The following is a 23868-nucleotide window of genomic DNA, read 5'->3' as shown; positions in this document are numbered from 1 at the left end:
CCTAGCAGAAAGCTGGAGCCAAGCAGCTTGCTGGAGCCAAGCAGCGTCCCAGCTTTGGGATGTGGAGGTGTTCCCAGCTGGGAGAGGGCACAGCACCCACCCATCACTCCGGGATTGGGACCCCTCTGCCCCTCCCTCACCCCACTTCCCGCCACCCATCCCAAGCCAGCTGCTCCCGCCCTGACCCCACCGTCGGATTTCTGTCTCCCCGGGGAGGAGGTCGGGGTTCAGCCGCACCCCAAGTGGAAAATGTGGCCTCCACATCCTCCAGCTGTTTGCTGAACAAGAGGCCCCGCACAAAGGAGCCGCAACAACGGAGGAAATCCCAAAATAGCAGCAAAACCCCGACAAAGGGCACGGGGCGAGGCAGGGGCTGAGAACGGAGCTAGCACCGGGGGTGCTCCAGCCCCACTCCTGCCTCTGGGTGCCAGGGGGGTTGGGAGGGAGGTGATGATGTTGGGATCACTGGGATCACGGCATGGACAGGCCTGGAGGATCGATGAATTGGGGGGGGTCCTGATGCCCTGAGGAGTCCCAAAATCTAAGGGGCCAATGTCCTGGGTGGGATCCCAATGTGCAGAGGGGTAGCAGTGTCCTGAGGGTGCTGATTCCTGGGAGGGCACCAATTCCCTAGGGATAACAAAGCCCTGGAAGGTACCAAAGCCCTGGAGGGGGGGCACCAATTCCCTGGGGATACCAAAGCCCTGGGGGGGGGCACCAGTTCCCTGGAGATATCAATAGCCTGGGGGCACCAGCTCCTTGGGGATAGCAGTGCCCTTGGAGCGTGACAATCCAGCCTATGGCCACCTAGGCAAGGTGTCACCTCCATCCCCACACAGCCACATCAGTGCCAACCGTTCCTCCAAGCTGCTCCCGCCCAGAAAATCCCCCCTCTCCTCATCATTATGATCCCAGCAGCGTGCAGACAGCCGACAAGCCCCTTCCTGCTCGCTCCAAAGGCAGCTCCTGCTTTTTAAAAGGCTCCTCACGGCAGGCAGCGTTGTCAGCACTTCCCAGCGCCCCCCAAACTCCCCCCGGGAAGGGATTCCAATCATCCCGAGCTGCCGTGGCACGCTCAGGATGCTGAGCTGACTCGCAGCGCCCGAGGCAAGGCGGATGCTCAATCCAAACCCAAATCCTGTCGCTGCGATCTCATGGCCTGCAGAGCCAGTGACGGCTCTGAGGGAAGGGCTGAACCCCAGGCACCCCATTTCCATGGGGGTCACACGCCCCTGGATGACAGGATCTCTCCTAGAGGCACGGTGTCCTGGCATGTTTGAGGTGAATCCTGAATTTCAGGTTGATTTTGTGGCTTGTAGACACTCCACTGAGTCCTATGGGAGCAGGCCTGGGAATTGCACCCCTTTTCCAGGGAACTTTCAAAGCCGAAGTGGGTGGGGGGCAGCTCCAGGACCCTCTGTGGGGTATTCCAACAGGGTCTGCTCCCATCAGGAGCAGCAGAATCCCTGGGATAACTGGCATGGGAACAAGGGACGGGAGCACCCAGATGCTGAGATCCTACTCCAGGGATGGGGACTGCAGCATCCTCGGATGGTGGAGCAGGATGGGATGGGAAGCTCTATCCATCTCTCCTTCCAGCAGGAATACCATGGAGTCAATGGAAAACAACTGCCTCATTAGCATGCCTGACCTGGATTCAGAGCAATTAATTAGGGCACAATCAATTAACGCCCCTGCCCTGCCTGGGTCCAGCACCACTGGTGCCCCACGTGCCCTTGCAGGGGTGTAGGGTGTCCCTGGAATGCTAGAACCCGGGATGTGCCTGGATAAAACCTTCCCCCATCCTGTTCCTAGGGGTAATCACAGGGTTTTAGGAGATGCCATCAACTCCTCTGCAACCCTGGGGGGCTCAGAAACTCCCAAATCTCCCTCGCCACTGGATATGTTCACTACCTCCCTTTCCCAGAGCTGTGGATATCCTGGGATTTGGTGGGGGATGAACCCCACAAATTTCTCACCCCTTTCCTCTCATGCTCTGCGAGACCTGGGGAGGCAACGGAGTCTTCAAACGGGCCCAAAGGTGACGTCAAAAAACCACAGAGGGAGGAAAAACAGCCGGTTCCTGTCCGGGCCCCCTCCCTCGCCTGCTCTGGGCTGGGCAGCGGAGGCGGCGGAGCCTCCGGAGCCTCCCGTGCCCCCATCCCACCAACGGAGCCCATGGCAACCCGGCTGCCCATCCTGTGCCTCCTGCTGGGAATGTGGGGTGAGTACCAGGCACCCTGACCTCGGCACACTGCTCAAATCTCGTGGCAGAATTCCCCCCTGGTTTTCCCGCTCCAGGCGGGATCGGCACCTTGAGTGAGCCACAATTTGTGGTGTGGGGTGGGAAGCACCCTGGTGACCCCCAAAACGCCCACCCACCTCCCCCTGGGGGTCCCCAGGGTCCCAAGGTTGAGCCAGTGGTGCTGAGGGCAGCCAGGTGTTCCCCATCCTCATTCCCTGCCAGCTCCCGCCCTTGCCTCCGTCCACATGGCTCCATTCCCGAACCTTCCACCCAGGAGCAGGGCTAATTGGAGGTAATTTGCAGGGCCCTCGTCTTTTCTCAGCCATAAAGATCCCCCCAGCAGATGGATGGGGAGGCAGCAAATGGCCTTTATCACCCCAAAATCCCAGTTTTCCCACAAAATCCATCTTTTCCCCCAAATAACCATCAACGGGCCGAGCAGTAGAGACACTGTCCCAAACTCGGGGTCCCCAGGGTGGGATGTGGTGTTGACGCCCCATTTCCGCTCTTTCTCACAGCCATCCCTGACCATGGAGGAGCCACCTGGATCCCTGGAGGTGAGAATTTGGGGAGCAGCCCTCTGGGAATGCCGCCACAGCTCCATGAGCATGGTGGGTGCTGGAGTTGCGTCATCCGGAAGGGGCATCGTGGGGTCCCAGCTCAGGCCCCCGCATTCCTCTTGCTGCTTCCCAAGACCCCACCAAGGGCTTTTCCGTTGTTCCCATGGCGAAAACCCGTGGGAAGGGAAGGAAAGCCCCTAATGATTGTGTTTTTCCACAGAATCCGTCCTGAGACTCACCAGAGGCGGCTGCCGCTGCACTGGGATACTGGAGGTGAACTGGGAAAACCAATGGAGACAAATTTGCTGGGAGAGCGTGAGCGTGGATGACCTGGATTGGATCTGCCAGCGGCTAAAGTGTGGCCCCCTGACCTCTGAGCCCTTGGAGCTCAAGATTCCCGGTGGGAAAGGGCCACACAGACAGGCCATGAGGTGCAGGAGGCCACCGAACCCACCGGAATGCAACTGGGAGCTGGAAAACTGTACGGAACACGTCATTGTCGCCTGCAGAGGTGAGCCTGGATCTCCAGCTGGGACACCTCAATCCCTAGGGATCATCCATGCCCACGTGGCCCCTCTCTTCTCATTCCAGAGCCAGTGAAAACCACTCCGGAGCCCCCACCGGCACCCCCCGCCACCACCCCAGAGCCCGTGGGTAAGCACCTCCTCCCGAGGAACTCATAGTCTCAAATTTGGGAACTGCCTGCTAAATAATGGTTAAAAGTGCCATCCCAATAGATAACACTTCCTCTTCCATCACCAATCCCTCTCCAGGACCCCCCAGGCTGCGGCTGGTGGACGGGAATTTCAGCTGTTCCGGCTTCCTGGAGCTGCACAAGCAGGGGCTGTGGGGGGCTGTAGCGAGCATCCCGCGCAACCGGTCACACCTGGTCACCCTCATCTGCCGGGAATTGCGCTGTGGCGCTGCTGGGAGCAGCCACGGCGAGCCGGATCCAGGGATCCACCTGCCGGTGCGGTGGGAGGCGGTGCATTCCTGTGGGAGCCGTTCCCTGCTGGACTGCTTCAACAGGACCAGCTCCCGGGGCAAAACACCCGCCTTCATCACCTGCTCAGGTGAGAGTGGTCCTGGAGCATCCATGATTTGGTGGGATACCCCGGGGGGATTTTGGGGCCGGAGCAGGGGACCAGCCCCATCCCCACGGGCCCCATCCACCCACTCCTGCTCTTCCTCTCTGGGCTGCGAAGGCAAAACAGGAAATCTCAGTTCCCGGCAGTGCCGAGTGTGGCACTTGCAAGAAGGATGAGCTGGGGAGGGAGAGCAGCCATGGCAGCGTCCCAAATTCCAACTAGGAGTGGGGAACACTGGCAAGGGCCAGGCTGTGGGCATCCTTCCTGCTGTGGGAAGCTCCCTGAGCAACTTCCATGCCTCAGGCATTTCCCTGAGCATCTTCCATGCCTTGGGCATCTCCCTGATCCACTCATCTCTCTGCATCGGGTATGTCCCTGGATACCCTCCCTGCCAGAGGCATATCCCTGCTTTTCCATGACCCTCTTCCCTGCTACAGGCATCTTTCCCTTGCCATGAGCATCTCCCAAGCACAGGCATCTCCCTGTCCTTTTCCATGAGTGTTTCCCTAGAAATCAGCTCGGTGCCAGCTCCGTGGCACATAGAGCCAAACCATGAAGCTCAGAGCAGGCTCTGTGTGGGTCCTGCCATCTGCCTAGCTTGGAATCCCACGGGATTTGGGGGTTTAATGGGCTGTGGCAGCTGGCAGAGCCGGCTTCCATGCTGCACTTCCCATGGGAAGAGTTCAAAGCTCCTCCATGCCTGGCTCTGGCTTGGCTCAGTCCCTGTGGCATGAGGGGAGATGCTGGGAGCATCCCTGTGCCAGGAGCTGGTGCTGGGAGGAGGAGGAGCATGTGCCAGCGGTATCTCTGTGGATGTCATCCCTGTCTGCCTGTGGGTCCGACTCCTCTCTCCCAGTGGATCTGGCTCTTCTCCCACAGAAGATCTGACCCTTCTCCATGGATCTGACTCCTTTCTCCTTCTGGCTCTGACCCCTCTCCATGGATCTGACCTTTGTCTTCCCACGGGTCTGATCCCCCTCTACCCATGGATCTGCTCCCTCTCCTTGTGGATTTCACTCCTCCCCACGGGTCTGACCCCTCCCTGTGGATCCGGCCCCTCTCCCTATGGATTTGCTCCTTTTTCCCGCAGATTCCCAGCCGCGGGCCCTGCGGAGGCTGGCAGCCGGCCCCACTCCGTGCCAAGGGGACATCCAGGTGTTCCACGCAGGCCAGTGGTGGGATCTGTGTGACTCTGGAGCAGCGCAGCGAGACGAGCGTGGCCGGCAGATCTGCCGAGAGCTGGGCTGTGGGAATCTCACTTCCAGCATGGAAATCCGGGAGCTTCCCTCGGTGGGAGTCACATGTGGGGTCGGTCCCCTGCACCTCTGCCAGCCCAAGTTTGGGAACACCCGGAGCTGCTCCCGGACCAGAGTCACGTGTAAGCCATGTGGGGTGCTGGGAGCTGGAATTCCCACACCTATGGAACGGGCAGGGATGGGGGGACCAAATCCACGTGGGATTTGAGCTCCCTGTGGGTAATGAATCCCGGCACCAGCCTCCAGCTGTGCACATCTGATGACATCCATGCTCTTCCCAGGCCAGGACTCAAAACCACTTCCCACTGGAACATCCGCTGGAACCGTCGTGAGCATCTGCCTGGCCCTGCTGCTTTTCCTCATCCTGTTCCTGATCTGTGGCCCTCCTGCCTATCGGAAGCTGATGAAGAGAAGTAGGGCACAACCTGGGGATCCTTATCCTTCTTTTCTTTTTTCTCCCGCTCCCCCATTCCCATGTGCTGGCTCAGGGCTGGCAGCTCCATGGATGATTCCCTGAATTCCTTGCGGGGGGGATTTGGCTGCTCAGATCCCCCGTCCCATTGTCCCCAAGCCTGTCCCACACGGAGTGTGGGAGCGGGAAGAGGGATTAAGCTCCAAGCAGACACAAAAGAGCAGGTGGAGGATCCTGGGGGGGGATTATTGGGAAGGGGGGGATTATTTGGGATGACATATGGGGCTGGCAGGGGGGAAGCAGCCGGAGGAAGGAGGATTGGGAAGATCCTTGGAGACACAATTCCCTCTCTCTTTCAGTCTCCAAGAAGAAGCAGCGCCAATGGATCGGCCCCACAGGACTCAACCAGACGGGTGAGGAGCAGCTCCCTGGGGAGCTGGGAATGGGATTTCGAACTCCTGGAGATTGATTTGGGGTCTGGGTGGGCTGTTCCCCCCTGGATCCCGCTGCAAGCACCCTGGATCTCGCTTCCTTTAGGAATATAACTCATCCAGGAGATGCAGGCCTGGAGCAGGAACTGATTTTATTCAGCCCCTTCCCAGGATGGGTTTGTTCCCTCCAAACTGCTGTTCCAACCCCAAAATCCCAATCCCACTGTCTTTTCCAGTGTCTTTCCACCGCTCCAGCACCGCACCGAGGCTTCGGGGACAGGGAGGGGACAACGACTACGCTCAGCCCCCCCAAAAGAGCTCCCAGCTCTCTGCTTACCCAGGTAAGTGCTGGAAGTGGCCCCTTCCTGTTCCTTTTCCATGGATGTGCATCCAGTGAGGCGTATCCATGCTCTCCACAGCTCTGGAAGCAGCGTGCCAGCGCTCCAACCCTCCGGATAACTCCTCGGACAGTGACTACGACCTGCACTCCGCCCGCAGGGTGTGATTTCCTTCCTCCCAAAGGAGCTGATCCCACCTCCCACCTCAGCTTTGGGGGCATCCCGGCATTCCAGGGCCCTTCCAGGAGTACTTCCCAGCCTCCTCAAGGAAGAAAAGGAAGCTTTTGGGGATTTCTTAAAGCTATTTACAGGAATCTAAGAGGTAGGGAGGGTACAAGGAGCCCTTTGGATTAGTGGGATCACCAGCTTCTCCAAACCAGAGGATAAAGAGTTGGGATGATGGATAAAGGATAGGGATGTAAGGGTGGGAATACCGGGAAGAAGTTTGAGATATTTAATAACCAACAACTGTAATAAAATGGGGGTTTTGTACTAATTACATCTCGTTCTTTTCCTTCTGTTATCCCAGTGTGATTCCAAACTCCCTGCCAGGAGGGAGTGGGACAGGGAAACCTGTTTTCCCCTGTTTTTTATCCTAGGGATAAACCCATGAAGCGCAGGAATTGAAGCAAGCTTGAAGATGGTCCTGGGAGGGAGTGAAAGATTTCAGTGATGGGATCCAAAGGAAGTTGGATGCCAGGAAGGGATAAAGGGATCAATCCTTATCCGGATATCCCGTTGTTTCCCAAAGTAACCATGGCCATGACTCCAGAGTGCAATTAATTCATCCAGTTTTATTACTCTAATTAATCCCAGAGATGGAATTGCTTCCATCAATCCCTCATCCTAGTCCATTAGTAATAGTTCCTTATAAATAATTTAAAGGGATACAGGCAGGATTTGAAGGATAAAGTGCTGAGCAAAGCAAATCCCATTTCCATCGTTTGTCATTCCCTCTGTTTCCAAGTGTTTCCTGAGAAGGGGGATGTGAGGAGCCCAAACACCACACGGGAGGTCAGGAATACTGGAGGCTGCCCAGGCCCAGGTGGGAATCACCGACTCCCACTGATGGCCCTGGAATGGTTTGGGTGGAAAGGGATCTTTGGGATCAGCCACTTCCAAATCCTTTCCAAGCCCCGTCCAACCTGGCCTCGGACGTTTCCAGGGTGGAGCAGCCACAACTTCCCTGGGAAATCCATTCCAGGGTCTCACCACCATCACAGGGAAGAAGTTCCTCCCAAAATCCCATCTAAACCCACCCTTTAACAGTGTGAAGCCATTCCCCATTATCCCACCACTCCAAGTCCTTGTCCAAGTCCTTGTCCAGTTTCGTTGGAGCCCCTCTAGGCACTGGAAAGTGCTCCAAGGTTTCCCTGGAGGTTTCTCCTCTCCAGATTTCTGCGGTCTGGCTCTGCCTCTCACTCCGACCTCCAGAGCCGTGACTTATCCCGTGTAATTCCTTTGCACTGATGGATCCAGGAGCAACACTCTGGGATCTCTCCTCTTCCTCAGTCCCCAAAAAAAGGAGGAATCAGCACAGGATGCTTCCCCTGAAGTCCTGGATTAGTATCCAGGCCAGGGAGGACGCTGAGGGTTTGGAGGTGGGGGGTATCCAAAGGGTGGGGGAGGCCCGGAATAGGGAGCCTGCGTTGGGATTGGGAAATTTGGGAGAGGGGGCTGAGTGGGGTACGGACACTGCGGTCTCCCTGCTCCAGGTGGGATGTAGGGAGAGTATCCCGGTCTGGCAGCAGGAGGAGAGGGATGGGGAGCAGGATAGGGCAAGGGCTGCGGTGGGCCCCGGGATGGAGACCAGGAAAAGCCTCCCGAGGTGGATTTGGGATACCCCGGCGCAGAGTCAGCAGCGGAAGCCGCTGGATATCCGGGAGCTGGAGGAAGGGGGTAGGGAAAGGTGGATTGGGAGCTGGGCTGGGAGGAAGCCACATGTCCCACGGTGACCGGAGATCCCGGGAAAGGGGCGGGAGGAAGCGCTCCATGGGCAGTGGGGCCGGGCGGGAGGGTCGGAGCTGGGCTGTAGGGTAGAGGGAAGGCCGGAGATCCCGAAGGGAAGGGTTTTGGTGGATCCGTGGGAACATGAGGAGGAGGAGGAAGAGGAGGAGGAGGACGCTGAGAGTCCCTGGTGTGCTCCTGGGATCCCTCTGACTTCCTCACAATCTCCTGCAGCTTTTCCACTCGGACCCGGCGCACATGGAACAACTTCCTCATCCCAGAAAACTGCTCCAGGAATGTCTCCAGGGGCACCTCGCCCTCCAGGAATTTCTCAGCCATTTTCTGGAAGAGAGAAGCAGCCTCAGGCTCATACCTGCATCCCTCTGCTCCTTTTCTCTAATCCTGATTTAGGTCTCTCCCAGCCACATCCCAAGGAGCAGCATCCACACACAAACAAGGATGGATCCAGTTCTTTGGAGAAAACACAGCAGAATCCAAAGATAATCCATGATTTTAGGAACTGGGTTTAACTGCAAGTCTTTGAGGATGAATCACTGGAATTCCCAATGGATTTAAGCCCTACACTCACCTCAGATTCCTCTTCAATCTTCTGGCTTTCCACCTGCAGGAGATCCAGCAAAGTCTGAGGCTGCAGCGCTGCCGAGAATTTCTCTGGGAAAACCAAATGGGGAAAAGAAGAAACCAAGGGAAAAATCACTATCACAGAACAGAAACCAGGAAAAACCAGCAAAGAGCCCAGAGGATTTAGGAACCACAGGGTTTAGGAACTGCTAATGGAAGGAGGGAAATCCAAGAGGAATAACATCCTTTATCTCTCCAGCTGCTGGAAATAAGACGGATATCAGTTTTCTAGGAAGCAGATATGCCTTCCTGCAGGAAGATCCCAGTGCTCACCCAGCTTTTCCTTCTGCTCTCTGCACCTCCCAGCCAGCTCCTGCAGCTCCTGGTACTTCTTGGACAGGTCACTGCGTCCCGTCTCCAGCGGCGTCTGGAATTTCAGGTTCTGCTCAGCCAAGCTCCGGTTGGCAGCCAGGGCCATCTCCCTTTCCAGCTGGAGCTCCTGAACCTGTGGAATTCGGGATGGTGAGTGTGGGAAGGGGACAAGGACACCCCGGAGCCACCTCCTGGCACAAACCTCCTGGGATTCCAAAGCCAAGCGCTCAATCTCCTGGGAATCCTCCTGCAGCTCCCGGAGCTCCTCCACTGTCCGGTCCCTCAGTGTATCCATCCTCCCAGATTCCTGGGACACAGAAAAAGAGGCAAATCAACTCCAAAATCCAACTGGGAATAAGTTTCCAACTAAAATCCAGGCTCGTTAAAGTCTTCGGGGCAGCTGTGCCAGGTTCCATAAACAGAGAGGGTAAAACAACATTCCCACTAACTCCAGCTTGGGAAAAGACTTTTCACACCCTTTCCCAAGCTGATTTGGATGGAATTTTGTGTGTCCCAGGGTTTTTTGTCAAGAAAAAAATCCACCCACCGCCCTGACTTGCAAATTCCAGCTGGATGTCTCCATCCCATTCCAGAATCCACCTCAATTCAGACTCCATCCCATCCCAGGTTCCCATTCTAGCAAGGAAACCGGGATCTGACCATATCCCACCATACCCACAGGGTTGGGAAGGACCTCAGGGATCACCTAATTCCACCTTCCTGCCACGGAATTCAGCGAAATAACAAAAAGGATCAGGGAAATGACGGACTTCCCGCGCCATATCCAAGATTTATTATTTATCCCAGCTGCCTGATATGTTAAACAAGTATCCCATGTCTGGTGTGAATTCCAAGAGATGGGATGGAATAACGTGGGAATGCCCTAAAAACCAAGGAAACACAACACACCTGCACTGCTGCCTTCGTTCCCAGCTCTTCTACCTCTCATCCAGCTGGAACATCCCAGGGATATTACACCGGGAATGCCACAACAGCCACGCCGGAGCTCAGGATTGCCCAATCCACGATCCAGATAAACCTGTCCCAGGGAAAAACTGGGAATTAAGTCCCGCGCTGCAGGTGCGGGGCAGAAATCGCCTGATTTGGGTTTTTTAGGGGGGTATTAGTTAACTTTCGTGGAGTTTAAGAGGGAAAAGCGGGAATGGTGAGAGTGGGAAAGCTTGGGGTGGGCTCTGGGAAGCATCCACAGGCGCTCAGGAAGGTGGACACAAAGGGCTGTCCACCTCCGGGGCTGCAGCGAGCACCGTGGCGAGAGAAGCGCCATTATCCCCGTTATCCCGCCGTTATTCCCGTTATTCTCATTCCCGGCCCTCTCCCGGACTCACCAAAGCGCCACCGGACCCTCCGCCCGCCGCTGCTTCCTGCTTCCGGTATAAACCGGAAGTGGGCGGGGCCACCCGTGCGGGGCGGGAGGCGCGGTTTCCCCCCCCTCCGGGCGTGAGGGGGGTGGTTCCGCCCAGCGCCGCCATGTTGGGGGGGCGGGAGCGCAGATCAATTTAATGGCATTTTAAAATCAATAATCGCTCTTTGGCTACCGGCGGGGTTTTCCCCGAGCTGTAGCTGCTCTAGGAATTATATCCTTCGTGTTTCCGGGGTGCGAGGGGCTCCGGGAGAGCTGGAGAAGGGTTTTGGAGGAAGGCGTGGAGCTACAGGGAAGGGGGAAAGGCTCCGCATGGACACAGGGCGGGTTTGAATTGGATTTTGGGAATATATCCTACCCTGTCAGTGTGGCAAAGCAAGATTCCCAGAGAAACTCCAGTTGCTCCATACCTGGAAGTGTCCAAGGCCAGGCTGGAAGTGGTTTAGGAAGCACATACAGACCTGGCCAATATCCTAATAATTCATAAAATGTCGGGTTCTTCCAGCTGCATCCAAGAGATCAAAGCAAATTCCTCTGGAACACCTGGTTAGCTCCTCCTCGCATGACACAGGAATATTCATGAGAAAGGTCCAGTCCCATCACCCACTCCACAAATCCAACTTTTCCAAAGTACGCTTGGAAAATGCTCCACTTTTCCACCCGGAACTCCACATTCCCAAAACACATGCAAGGATGAGGCAGGGGAAGAGCTCCATGATTTCTACTCCTTCAGGAGACTTTGGAAGTCTGGGCAAGGTCACCCAGCTGTTCCAGAAGTGCTGGGATCTGGGAAAGGCACCTCTGATCCCGTCACCTGAGAGCTGTTGTGTAAAAAATGGGAGTCATATGATCCCAAATAATTCCGGATAAATCAAGGACAACTTGTTCCCAGTGTGGCTGATAACCGGGTCAAACCCCCAGTGCCATGGGAAAGAAAAGGGACTTGACATTCCAAAGGGGAAAAAACATTTTCCAGGCTTCTTTTGGAGCAGTTTCCACAGACCTGGAAAAGCTGGAAAATGTTTAATTAACATTTTATATGAAAACATAAGGTTTGAGGAGAGGGAAAATTGTGTTTGGATTTTCACAGAAGAAATGGAAAAATACCCATTTAAAAGTGTTATCCAGAAATAAATTTGGGATAAATTTGGAAGGATATTCCCATTAGTTGCTTATTAGTATCCTTAATTTCCACAAAAGATGGTTCCACATGTTTTTTTCCCTTGGATGGCATCTTAATCCCAGCCAAAATCACCCACAGCAGGTAGGAAAAGGTGACCTGAGCACCCTGAGGTCCCGTTCCGCAGAATTCCATTCCCACAAGAATCAGCCAACATCCCTGGGCTTCCTTGATAAGTTAATTAAATATTTTTAAGCCAATCCCAGAAATCTGACACCTCGGGAGCGTCAGATTTCCATCCTTTCATCTGACAGCTCCGATAAAGCACCCGGGTGATAAAAGCCTTTAGGGAAGGGACAAGAAAAACTGGGAACAGGGCCTGGAAAAGTTGACTTCACTATAATCCATTTCCAAGAAAAGCTCTGTCTCCATAAGGGGATTTTTTTGGGAGGCTGCAGAGATAAAATTAAGGAAGTTTTGTCGGAACAAGTTTTGATGTCCCAAAAGCATGAAAATCCCTGCTTGATCCAGAGGGTGATTCCCATGGAGGTTAAATTCATCCTCCATGGTGTTTCCACATCGAAATGGCATTTAAAATCTAAATTTTCCCAGTAAACGCTTAAATTTTGGGAGGGTTTTATTGCCCGGGAATCCTCACGTGGCCCCGGCTGCATAAACCAGGAGGAAAAGCTTTCAGATCCATCTTTCCTGGAGCTGGGGGTTTTGGGATCTCTGCATGATGTGGTGCCCTCTGGTGCCATGGAAAGCTGTGGCAGGGAGGCCACCTGCTCCCATCCTAGGAGCTCCCAGCACTGGGATGGATTATTCCAGGATCCAGCATCTCACACCCTCCATCATTTCCCCACCAGAGTTGGGAAAATCCAGGATTTCTCTCCAAGGAAGACATTTCATACCCTAAAAGGGGCTGTTTTTCCATCCTCCCAGATTTTATTCTGGATTTAATTAGTGCTAAACAGCAATTCCCATTTTTTTCCCAGTCCTGAATTCCGCGGCTTCTTCCTTTTGTGGATATCATCCATACAAAAATCCATCCCTGTTGGATCCATTGTTCTGCTTTGATAGGATTTACCAGCAGCACAATAAGCTTGTCCTAAAACTCCCCATAATGTTAGTTTTTCCATTGGAAAATCAGGAATCCTGATCCCCAGGGATGGCAGTTCTGGGAATTCAATAGATAAATAGCTCTGGAAAAACTTTGTATTTTTACTTTCTCTACTATTTTGGCCAAAAAAAGGAGGAAAACTTGGTAACTCCAAAATCTACAGGGACACATTCCAGGTTGGTTTCTCCAACCTGGCTTTGGACACTCCCAGGGATGGGGCAGCCACAGCTTCTCTGGGAAATCCATTCCAGGGCCTCACCAGCCTCACAGGTAAGAGTTTCTTCCCAATATCCCATTTTCCAGTTTGGAGGCATTCCCCTTGCCCTGTCACTCCATTCCCACATCCGAAGTTCCTAAACTGGGGGAAAACTGGGATGAGCTGAGCGAAAGCCAAGCTCCATCCAGATGCCTCTGGGTGAAGGTCACCGGAGCAGGACTGGACACCTTGGCGTTGGTCACGGCCCCACGTGCTGGATCAGTGGGTTCTGGAACGGTCACCTTGTCCTGGAGGAGATCAAAGGCTCCCTAAGGCTGGAGCTGGCATTCCTCCCTTGGAATCAGCCCCATCCCAGCTTGGAATGATAGAAGAATCAGGATACGGTGCTAGGTTACACTGGGGGAGTGAAATGAGGAAGAACCTGGATGGGGGATGTTGGGAGAAAAGGGATGGAGCACCAGATTATCCCTGAGGAAGAAAGGGAGGATGGGATGTGTTGTAGGGGGCTGGAAAGGAGAAAGTCCTGGATGATTCCCAGAATGCAAAATCTGGACCTGGCAGCCTGAAAATTCTTCACGGAGCCTTGACAAGAGGAGAAGGATCTGGAGAGACCTTGAAGCCTCTTCCAGTGCTTTAAGGAGCTCCACAAGAGCTGGAGAGGGACTTTGGAATAGGACCTGGAGTGACAGGCAAGGGGGAATGGCTTCCTACTATCAGAAGACAGGGTTAGATGGGATTTGGGAAGAAATTCTTCCTTGCAAGGATGGTGAGGCATTCCTGGGAATGGAATTCCCAGGGAAGCTGTGGCTGCCCCATTCCTGGAAGTGTCTGGCTCAAACCCTCCAGCAAGGAATTAGAGGGTTCAGGGGCCAAGCAGCCTTGCATTCCCACCAGCTCTCACAGAATAACTGGGAGTGCTTCCTGCCCATCCCAACATACCCGTGGCCTGAATCGTGCCAGGAATACGGGGATCCCCCAGCTTGACATTCCCCCTCTACCTTCCTTAAGGACGTTTTGATAACCATCCCAGGAGCAGTTTGCCTTTCTTATCGGAGCCTCCGGCCAAACACCGGAGCCGGGATATAAGGAGCGGGGCCGGGATCGGAGGCACATTTTCCGTGAGCTCCCACCATGAAGCTGCTCCTGCTCCTTGCCCTGGTGGGCCTGGCCCAGGGCTTCCAGACCAGGTGAGCCCCAGGGGGTCTCCAAAACTGGGATGTGGGATGCAATGTGATCCTGGTGGCGCATCCCGGTGATGCATCCCGGCCCTTGTCCACAGGGTGCCACTGAGGAGGATGAAGTCGCTGCGGCAGAGACTGCAGGAGCAGGGATTGCTGGAGAGTTACCTGGAGCAGCATCCCTACAACCTGGCTGCCAAGTATTTCCCGGGCATCGCTGTGGAGCCCCTGGAGAACTACATGGATGTGAGAGGCTGGGATTGGGAGCTGGGATCAGGGAGCATGGGGGGGACACTGGCTCCTTCCCCATCCCACTGGCCTGTTATCCATCCCACTAGTCCCTTCCCCATCCCTTTAACTCATCCCCTTAGCCCCTTATCCATACTCCTTTCCCCATCCCATTAACCCCCTTCCCAATCCCATTCTAACAGGATGAGTACTTTGGCACCATCTCCATTGGGACCCCACCCCAGGAATTTACCGTGGTGTTCGACACTGGCTCCTCCAACCTCTGGGTTCCCTCAGTCTTCTGCTCCAGCCCGGCCTGCAGTAGGTGTCTGGAATGAGGCTGGAATGTGTCCTTTGGGAGTCCTGCATGGCTCTGCCCAGTTTTTCCCAAGGGACAAATCCCAGGCAACCCCTGTCCTTCCCACCCCCACAGGGAATCACAACCGCTTCAATCCTGCGGAATCCTCCACGTTCCTCAGCACCAATGACACCCTGTTCATCGCCTACGGCACAGGAAGCATGACTGGAGTCCTGGGATACGACACCGTCAACGTACGGCCAGGCGCTGCAGCCCCCTCATCCCACGGGATTCCATGGGGACCCCATGGGATTGTGCCCAACCCACATCTGTCTCCTTTCTCCCAGGTTGCTGGCATCAACGTCCGCCACCAGATTTTTGGGCTGGCCGAGACGGAGCCAGGGGATTTCTTCTACTACACCCCCTTTGATGGCATCCTGGGATTGGCATTCCCAAGCATTGCTTCCTCCGGAGCCACCCCTGTCTTCGACAACATGATGATGGAGAACCTTGTGGATAGGCATCTTTTCTCTGTCTACCTTAGCAGGTAAATCCCAGCCAAAGCTGCTGAGGATTTTTCCCTTTTCCCTCACACTGGTCCCATTTTCCAATGGGAATGGGGGCGTTGGCGGTCTGGGATCCACCCCAGATGGATCCCCCTTTCCAGGGACAGCCAAGGTGGGAGTTTTGTCCTCTTCGGTGCCATCGATCCCTACTACACCACCAAAGGCATCTCCTGGATCCCGCTCTCTGCTGAAACCTACTGGCAGATCTCTATGGAGAGGTATTCCCAGTATTCCCTGCCCTCCAGCTGGTGTTTTGGGGAGTCTAGGCTCACCCTGCATCCCTCTTCCCAGTGTCTCCTTCAACGGGGCTGCAGTGGCCTGTTCCAGGGGATGCCAGGCCATCGTGGATACGGGAACCACTCTGTTGGCTGTTCCTATCCGGGCCTTCCGGACCCTCATGAGGCTCCTTGGTGCCAGCTCCAGTGGCGAGGTGAGGCCTCAGGATGCTCCCTAGGATATTTGATCCCAGCTGGAATGGCCACTAACCTGCCACATCCTCCCCAGATCAGCTGTGAGGCCGTCAGCAACCTTCCCAACCTCATCTTCCACATCCATGGCAAAGAATTCCCGGTGCCGCCCAGAGCCTACGTGTTAAGGGTGAGCATCCCACTGGGAATGGGTTTGTGGGGATAGAGGGAGGGATCAGCTGGTGACCACCCCATTCCATGTCCTCGGAGCAGAGTAATGGGTACTGCAGCCTGGGATTTCAAGGCATGGATGTGCCCACGGAGGAGGGCGAGCTCTGGATCCTCGGAGATGTCTTTATCCGGGAGTATTACATCATCTTCGACAGGGCCAACAACAAGGTGGGGCTGTCCCAGCTGCCCTGAGCTGGGGTGGGAATCCCAAGTGTTCCCAACTCAGCGGCTGGCAGGGCTTGTCCCTTTCCCAGTGCTCCTGCCAGCACTGAGGACAATAAAGGTGTGGAGAAGCCCCTCTGTTCGGTGTCTCTCTGGGAAAGGCTGCCACATCCCTGGGAATGTGGTGTGTCCCTGGTGCCACCCTCAGCTGCCAAGGATATCCCTGTGCCCTGAGGATGGGAGCCTGGATGTAGCTCTGCTCATCCCTGAGGAGCTCCCAGCCTTGGGGACCTGGGGCAGGACATGTCCCTCCTGTCCCCAAACCCCACTCAGGGTGAGGGGACTGAACACCTCCAGCACTGCCCTCATCACCCTGGAAAGCCACTCATCCCAAAATTCCCAGAGGACAAGCTCCAGGGCTCCACATGCTGGTGGGTGCAGGGATGAGGGGACAGGGAATAAATACCAGAGCGACTTTATTGGTGGCAGGGGGACAGCTGCCCTCCCCCTCCTCAGGGCCAGGCCTGCTGGTCCTGCAGACCCCCTTTTCCTCCTTTCCTTCGTCCTCCTTCTCCTCCTCACAGAGTTCCAGGCACACCTGGCACCTGGAACCTGGGGCTGTCCGATGGCACCGCAGAGGGGTCCTCATTCCCAGGGGATCCCTGAGCCTCAGGGCTGCCCGTGGGATCAGGGGGAGCTGTGGCCTCACAGCGGGGATCAGCAGGCACAGCGGGTGCCAAGGGATATCCAGAGGGACTGGGAGTGGTCAGAGGAGGCTTTTCAGCACCCCAAATTCCTGGAGAGGGGCTGAGGGGGAGTGTGGTGGGAAGCAGGAGCTGGGCCAGGCGGTAGCGGAGGTGTTGAGGGGTGCCAGGGGGTGAATCTTCAGGGATTGGGGACTGGGATGGGAATGGGGGTGAGGATGGGGGCTGGGATGAGGATGGGGGCTGGGATGAGGATGGGGGCTGGGATGAGGATGGGGACTGGGATGAGGATGGGGACAGGTCACTGCCCTGCAGCAGAAGCCGGATGTCTGTGGCTGACGGAGGGAGGATTTTGGTCAGCACCTACCTCTTTCCCAGGACCCCAGTCTGGTGGGGTCAGATCCAGGTGCCAGGGGATGGATCTGGGGATCCCATTACCTGGGCAGGATGGGCAGCAGCCCACGGGCAGTGTGTGGGGCTCAGAGCAGGAGCGGGGACATGGCCTCTCCTCACAGCTCACCTCTCCAAGCTGGAAAAACAGGGATCAGCCAGCCCTGCCAGCCCTTCCTGGGATCCAGTGGCACTGGCACAGGTGCTCCATGGACACAGGCATCCCGTGGGAATGGGCAGGTCTCACCTGGCAGGTGCAGCGGGTACAGGGCTGTCCCTCGGGAATGAAGCTCTGGCCGTTCTCCACCTTCCTGCCCTGGTAGTTGCAGTCTGCAGGGACCAGAGGGGGTTTTGGGAGGCTCGGGGGGAGTTTGGGGGGCTCGGGGGGATTTTGGGAGACCCGCCTGGGCTCGTACCCTCACAGACGGGGCAGCACCGACCCTCGGGGTGGAAGGGGTAGGAGCAGACGATGGCACATTCCAGAGGCGAGCAGGCTACCGAGCCCAGCTGCGAGAGACGGGAGAGACCCCCGAGGGCCGGGCGTTAGGAACCCCGGAGCGCCCCCGGAGCTTTTCCCTGCAACGGAGCCAAAAACCGGGCTTCAGCCCACGGGGCGGGAGCCGCAAATCCTCTGGGAATGCCCGGCCCAGCCCTCACCAGGCAGATGCAGCTCAGGCAGGGATCCAGCGCCGACGGGAAGGTCTCGTTGTTGGAAAAGATCCTCCCCATGTAGGTGCAGCCTGCGGGGAGAGGGGCTCAGGCGGTCCCCGGGCGGCTCAGAATCCCGGAATTCCGGGCGCACGCTCACCTGCAGAGCAGTCGGGGCAGCACTGCCCGGGAATGCGGATGGGATAAGGACACGTCTCCACACAATCCGTGCGCTGGCAGCTCACGGCGCCGTCTGCCTGCAGGCGGGAACACCCTGACGGACACCTCGGGATTCCCAAACCCGCCGGATTTGGGGGATTTGGGGCCTGCCACGCCACGGGCATCCCGAGGGTGGGAATGGGGCAGGAGCCGTGCGCTAGGGCAGGGATAGGGAAGAGGGAATGAAGCAGAGCAGGTTCTCATTCACCTGGCAGATGCATAACTCACAGGGATCGCCTGGAGACCAGATCTGTCCAACGGGAAACTCCACGCCATTGTCATCCAGGAAGCAACCTGGGCAGTATCCCTGTTCCCAGCTGTCCCATAAAACCTACCCTTCCTGTCTCCAGGGGTTCCCTGTATTCCACCCTCCTTGTTCCTAGGTATTCCCCACCTCCCACCCTTCCTATCAGCAAATATCCCCACATCCCACCTTCCCTGTCTCCCGCTGTCCCCCCTCATCCCACCCTGTCCTTCCCCACACCCCACCCCCAAATGTCCCAACATCCCACTCTCCCCATCTCCGAGTGTCCCCCACATCATCTATCCCAGCATGTTCTTCCCATGCCATGCCATTCCCCTTTGCCCCAGCTTTTCCCCCTCATCCCTCTCCCTGTCCCTCCCTGCCCATTCCCAGCTGTGTCCCTTATCCCGACTCACCAGTGGGGGCCGGAGGGTCCCGGCAGGTGGAGCAGCACTGCCCAGGACCCAGGTGCCGCTGGTGCTGGGGACAATCCAGCACGGGGCAGGGAGTGAAGGAACATTCCACCTCTCCTCCCTGGGAACACGGGAATGGGTCACCTGCTGTCCCTACCATCAGCCCTGAGAAAAGCTGGGATGCCCCCAGCAGGTGCAGGGAAGCACTGGAGTATCCCTGGGGATTTCCCAGCTTTGGGGATCCTCATCTTTGGGGACATCCACGACCCACCTGGCAGACACAGGTGGTGCAGTCGTCCCCATCCAAGCTGAACCGGGCTCCGTGTGCATATGTGCGTCCCTGGAAATTGCACTTATCTGGGAAAAGGGAAAGGAGCGGGGCTGTAGAGCCAAACACAGCTCTTCCCTAAGCCCCAGCCCAGCCCGGGGGTCCTCACTCCCCCAGACTAGGGATCACCTGGATTGCAGGAGCAGCAGTCAGCCAGAGAGGGACTGGGGCAGGATCCTGAGGGGCATTCTGTGGAGAGGCAGGAGACATTCCCGGCCTGTGGAGGGGGGCATGGGGCTGGGAAAGAGGACTCTGATTCCCCATGGAGGGATGATGGGAGGGTGTCATCCACTCCAGAGCATCCCAATCCATGGTTGAGCCAGGATGCAGGATGAGGGTCCCCAGGGATAAGGGTCTCCAGGGCTGGGAGGTTCCCAGGGATGAGGGGGGATTCTCACATCCCAATCCAGCTCACCAAGCAGACACAGATGGTGCAATTCCCATCAGATGGGGAGAAGACATCGCCCTCGGCCCTGGCCACCCCCTTGTGCAGGCACCCTGCGAGCCATGGGGGGTCAGGGGTGTCACCCTGGGAATTCAAGGGGGACCATCCCGGGAACTGGGGGGATCAGGAGACCGGGACTCACCCGTGCAGGTGGGGCAGCAACCCCCAGCTGGAGCGGGAAGTGGGTGGGAGCAGGGAACGGAGCAGCTCACAGTGTCACAGAGGACTCGTCCCCCCTGCCAGGACACGTGGTGGCTCATCCCAGGTCGGCGTGGTGCCATGGGAAGGGGTGGGAGGACAGGATGCTCACCTGGCAGGTGCAGCTCTGGCATCCTGGCTCTGTCCAGCGAGCACCGGGCTCCCGAGGGATCCCCCGGTGCCAACAACGATGGGATGGTGGGATGGAGGTGCTGGGGGCTCCCATGGCATGTGGGGACGGCTCAGGGGACAGGGATGGGGAGGAGGGAGGGAACTGGGTACCAGGAGCTGCCACAGGAAGGTGGGGAGAGGGGGAGCCCCTCGGGAGCAGGTGGGAGCCAGGAGGGAGCAGGACAAGGGTGGGTGGATGCTGCAGGGATTGCAGGATGGGTGACGGGGCCAGGATAGATTTAGGGTACCCTAGGAAGGAAATCAGGAAGGCACAGACATCACTTGGAGCAGGCAGGGAGATGGGAGCATAGCACTCTTCTCCCCCAGCCAGGAGAAGGACACGGATACCTTCACAGGACACCCTGTCTGCGCTGAGCCGGTATCCGGGGCGGCAGGAGCAGCGGAAGCTGCCGGGAATGTTGTGGCAGCTGTGCTGGCAGGAGCGGCGTGCGCCAGGCCACCGGCACTCGTCCACATCTGTGGGATAAGGGAATGTGGGAGGAGGTGCTGCATCCCAGGGCATGGCCCAGGAAAGAGCCTGGAGCACCGGGATGGGCCCTCAGCATGGCCCACACAGGGGTGAGGATGAGGCGGCAGCACTGTGGTCATGGGCTGATGGACACCTCCATCCCTTGGGATTTGTGGCATGATGAGGGAAGGGTTCTGGCACAGTGCCCACAGGCTCACGGCCACCTGCATCCCTTGGGATTCATGGCATGGAGAGGGATGAGGGTTAAGCATGGTGCTCATACATGCAGGGGCTCAGTGGCTGCCTCCACCCCTTGGGCATGGAGAGGGAAAGGTGTGTGCTCAGGGGCTCAGGGCCACCTCCATTCCCCAGGGACTGATGGGAAGGGCCCCATCCCGGTGCTCACCCACGCAGGAATGCCGATTCCCGTGGAGGTGGTATCCAGGCCGGCAGGAGCAGCGATAGCTGCCCATGCTGTTCTCGCAGCGGTGCTGGCACGGCGTGGCCTGGCATTCATCCGTGTCTGGGGGTTGGGATGAGGGTCAGGATCCCTTGGGAGCCCCGGCCGCCCCCCCGGGACCCCGCGCACCCCGGCAGCTGCGGCGGTCAGCAGAGAGCTCCCGGCCGGCTCCGCACTCGCAGGTGAATCCGCCCTCCGTGTTCACGCACGTCCCCTCGCAGGCCGCGCTCTGGCACTCATCGATGTCTAGGGGGATCAGGGAACGGTCAGATTTGGGGTGTGGGCACCACCAGGATGCCCACTCCCATTGGGAAATGCCATTCCCGCTCACCGGTGCAGCGGACGCCGTTGGCCGTCTCAGCCATGGAGAAGCCAACGGGACACACGCGGGCGACCTCCTGGCAGCCACCATGGTTACAGGACAGGTCACAGCCGTACTCTCCGCATGTTCCCGGAGGTTCTGGGACACAGACACAGTGTCCATGAGGTACCCATGCCACCCCAGGACCAGCTGCTTCCAATCCCACTCCATGGATCCCCCACAGAAGGGGGCAGTGCCGGGGAGAGGTGATAAGGAGCCACGGCCACCAATCCATCTGCTGGGATTTGTGGCATGGAGAGGGAAGAGGGTTGGGCACGGTGCCCACGGGTTCATGGCCATCTCCATCCCTTGGGATTCATGGTGTGGAGAGGGAAGGGCATAGCCTGGCATAGCCACTTCTGTCAGTACCTGGGCAGGTGATTCCCTGCTCTCCATCCGGGCACATGCAAAGGTTGGGAGCGATGCAGGAGCCACCGCCACAGCCGAAGGAGCAGAGCGCTGTGGGAATGGGAACAGGAGCTCTGGCAATAGGAACAGGAGCCCACGAGCCCCCCCAGACCCCTGTACTCACGCAGGGTGCACTTCCCGCTGCCCGGGGACACCATCCAGCCGGGACAACATCCGCTGCTGGAGCCTGGGAAGCAGATGTGGGGCCCCACGCGGCGCCTGTGGGACACCAGAGCCTGAGGCCACACTGTCCCAAGCCCCTTGCATGGAGCAAAGGTCCCAGGAACGCTAGGACAGGACAACCCGAGCGGTCAGGGCGTGCCCATGTACTGGGAAGCAGAGCATGGCAGGGGTCAGAGGAAGGTAGGATAAAGTGGGACAGAGAGGGGACGACCACTTCCCAGCCATGCAGAACACCCCAGCACGTGGTGACGGGAGAAGCGTGCCCTGACTGGACAGGGATACGGGGAGCAAGAGAGGGATGTGGGGAGAAGGACAGGGATGCGGGGAGCAGCGTCATGCTGGAGCTGGGAAGAGGGAGGGAATTGCGGGGTGCCAGCCCCTCCGGCTGGGACCTCTCCGGCCGAACAGGGATAGCCGGAGCTCGGCACGCTGCCCATCCCAGGTGTAGCTGGAAGAGGGAGAGGGAAAAGGGAGGGGATCCAGCTACCTCTCTACGGCAAAGCTGGCCGGCTTCTTCCTCGCGGGATACACCCTGCCCTGGCCGCTGGAGAGGAACAGGGACACACAGGCAGCCTGGAAGAGCAGCTCCACCAACATGACAGGCGGCTCCAGCACGTCCCGGCGCCCGCCTTCCCGCCTGCCTTCCCGCTGGCCCTTGGCCCTGCTCCTCCTCCTCCCGCCGAGCCGGGAACAATGCGGGATTGGAGGGGGGCGAGAGCGGGGGGGGTCGCCAGCGGCACCCACCCGCCCCCCCCAAACCCACACGGGGGGTCAGGAGTCACCCCAAGGTTGCCGCGTTCAGCTGGGGCGAGTGGTGGCATCCCGGCCATTCCTGTCCTGGCTGTGGGCCGGGGAAGGGGGTCCCCCCTAGGTTTGGGAAGCAGCGGGAAAGGCGTCCCCCCTTCTCTCCTTTCCCACATCTGGCAAAGCTCCGGCATGGCCTCTCCCCACCCCTCCTCCTTCTCCTGGAGGCGCTGGGCTGCTTTCCCAGCCCTGCACGGGGACCCAGGCAGCGGAGAAAGGGGCCAGGCGGAGCCGGGATGGTGGGGTGCATCCAGGAGCCAGAGGGATGCTGAGGGACACCCCCGCTCCGGTGACCCCCAGATTCCCCCCGGCCCCGTGCCCCCATCCCAGGGCAGGGAATGAAGTGAAGATTGGAGGCAGGTAAATGATTGATCCCATGGGGCAAAGGGCACTGCTGCCTCCAAAATTCCCAATCCAGCATGGATTTCTCCCCCAAAAAATCCTGCCCAAGGTTTGGGATCACCCAAACAGCCCCCTTCCAAAAGGAAACTACGGGGTGGGGGGGGGGGGAGGTGTCAGTCCAATTTTTTTAGGATCCCAATGCAACAGTGGGAAACTCCTGTCCTAAGGGAATGTGATCCCAAATATCTGGGAGGCAGCTCCATGACCAGTGGCAGTGTATAAACAATGATCCAGCCTGGGCCAGCAGCACTTTTATCCCAAAAAAAGCAGGGTGCCAACATTGCATTGGCGCCAGCACCCCCAGTTTTGGTGGGAAAAGGAGAGCATTTCCAGGATCCGGGCTGTGCCGCTCCCTGGGCCTCCCAAAATTTGGGAACAAGCTGCTCCAGGCAGGTAAACAGAGCCCAAGGTAATAAATGCAGCAGCACAGAGTCCAAGGTCACTCCCTGCTCCCCCAGCTCTTGGAAGAGATGTCCAAATATAGCCTTGTCCCTGTGGCCTCCTCTGAAAATAGGGGATGGAAGCGGGAGCCAGGGATGCTTCCAGCACGAACTGTCTCTGGGAGGGAAGGATTTGGGAAAAACACACATGGAATGGGACTTGGGGGTCACTTAACCAGGGGTTAACAGGGGAGATCCAGGTCTGGGGGAGCATGAAAAGATCCAGGATAACCCCCAAATTCCATGAGAGATGTGAAGGAGGTGGGAGACCATGAGAACTATTAATGAGTAGCCAGAGGCTGGAAAATCCAGCTTTCCCAAAAAATTCCATCACAATCTGCCTCTCCAGGCACTCACAGGGCCACTGCCAAACAGGCAAGGAACTAAAATTTCCTAAACATCCAAGAAAAGCCAGCAAAATGCACCTGGAAAACAGGTG

The 23868-nt window shown here is 57.5% G+C and overlaps 4 protein-coding genes across 11 annotated transcripts; 2 read left to right on the top strand and 2 right to left on the bottom strand.

Moving 5' to 3' along the window:
- The first annotated feature begins 1629 nt into the window (after positions 1 to 1629).
- Positions 1630 to 6826, top strand: CD5 (CD5 molecule). 2 transcript variants are annotated; one of them, XM_015631431.2, is made up of 10 exons: positions 1630 to 2224; positions 2764 to 2856; positions 3026 to 3316; positions 3397 to 3459; positions 3579 to 3878; positions 4984 to 5271; positions 5431 to 5562; positions 5921 to 5974; positions 6229 to 6333; positions 6412 to 6826. In XM_015631431.2, exons 1-10 carry the CDS (start codon positions 2179 to 2181, stop codon positions 6495 to 6497), a joined length of 1458 nt encoding a protein of 485 aa, XP_015486917.1. In that variant the 5' UTR covers positions 1630 to 2178; the 3' UTR covers positions 6498 to 6826. The 2 variants fall into 2 exon arrangements, with proteins under 2 accessions (XP_015486917.1, XP_015486918.1); XM_015631432.3 differs by having other exon boundaries at positions 1632 to 2224; positions 2764 to 2802.
- Positions 6827 to 7104: 278 nt separating this feature from the next.
- Positions 7105 to 11056, bottom strand: VPS37C (VPS37C subunit of ESCRT-I). Of its 2 annotated transcripts, none has more exons than XM_015631438.2 (6): positions 10971 to 11056; positions 10141 to 10270; positions 9434 to 9538; positions 9193 to 9364; positions 8867 to 8949; positions 7105 to 8619 (listed from the first exon to the last, which is right to left on the bottom strand). In XM_015631438.2, exons 3-6 carry the CDS (start codon positions 9524 to 9526, stop codon positions 7894 to 7896), a joined length of 1074 nt encoding a protein of 357 aa, XP_015486924.1. In that variant the 5' UTR covers positions 9527 to 9538; positions 10141 to 10270; positions 10971 to 11056; the 3' UTR covers positions 7105 to 7893. The 2 variants fall into 2 exon arrangements, with proteins under 2 accessions (XP_015486924.1, XP_015486923.1); XM_015631437.2 differs by lacking the exon at positions 10971 to 11056 and adding an exon at positions 10578 to 10640.
- A 530-nt stretch (positions 11057 to 11586) lies between these two features.
- Positions 11587 to 16275, top strand: LOC107206062 (pepsin A-like). 3 transcript variants are annotated; one of them, XM_015631436.3, is made up of 10 exons: positions 11587 to 11876; positions 14081 to 14259; positions 14352 to 14496; positions 14682 to 14799; positions 14912 to 15030; positions 15124 to 15323; positions 15444 to 15560; positions 15634 to 15772; positions 15847 to 15939; positions 16023 to 16275. In XM_015631436.3, the coding sequence occupies exons 2-10, from the start codon at positions 14204 to 14206 to the stop codon at positions 16170 to 16172; spliced, it is 1137 nt and encodes a 378-aa protein (XP_015486922.1). In that variant the 5' UTR covers positions 11587 to 11876; positions 14081 to 14203; the 3' UTR covers positions 16173 to 16275. The 3 variants fall into 3 exon arrangements, with proteins under 3 accessions (XP_015486922.1, XP_033370813.1, XP_033370812.1); XM_033514922.1 differs by having other exon boundaries at positions 14103 to 14259; positions 15444 to 15939; XM_033514921.1 differs by having other exon boundaries at positions 15444 to 15939.
- A 326-nt stretch (positions 16276 to 16601) lies between these two features.
- On the bottom strand, positions 16602 to 22486 carry VWCE (von Willebrand factor C and EGF domains). 4 transcript variants are annotated; one of them, XM_033514916.1, is made up of 20 exons: positions 22271 to 22486; positions 21725 to 21819; positions 21562 to 21651; positions 21163 to 21291; positions 20961 to 21077; positions 20778 to 20894; positions 20251 to 20379; positions 19844 to 20151; positions 19676 to 19769; positions 19504 to 19586; positions 19218 to 19305; positions 19032 to 19117; positions 18764 to 18881; positions 18312 to 18397; positions 18045 to 18066; positions 17894 to 17976; positions 17653 to 17743; positions 17484 to 17566; positions 17285 to 17375; positions 16602 to 17181 (listed from the first exon to the last, which is right to left on the bottom strand). In XM_033514916.1, exons 1-20 carry the CDS (start codon positions 22378 to 22380, stop codon positions 16721 to 16723), a joined length of 2481 nt encoding a protein of 826 aa, XP_033370807.1. In that variant the 5' UTR covers positions 22381 to 22486; the 3' UTR covers positions 16602 to 16720. The 4 variants fall into 4 exon arrangements, with proteins under 4 accessions (XP_033370807.1, XP_033370805.1, XP_033370806.1 ...); XM_033514914.1 differs by having other exon boundaries at positions 18045 to 18158; positions 18332 to 18397; XM_033514915.1 differs by having other exon boundaries at positions 18045 to 18137; positions 18332 to 18397.
- Between the last annotated feature and the right edge of the window lie 1382 nt (positions 22487 to 23868).

The sequence above is a fragment of the Parus major genome, chromosome 5 (assembly GCF_001522545.3).
Source record: "Parus major isolate Abel chromosome 5, Parus_major1.1, whole genome shotgun sequence".
Classification (NCBI taxonomy): domain Eukaryota; kingdom Metazoa; phylum Chordata; class Aves; order Passeriformes; family Paridae; genus Parus; species Parus major.
This window is presented reverse-complemented; position numbering and strand designations above follow the sequence as displayed.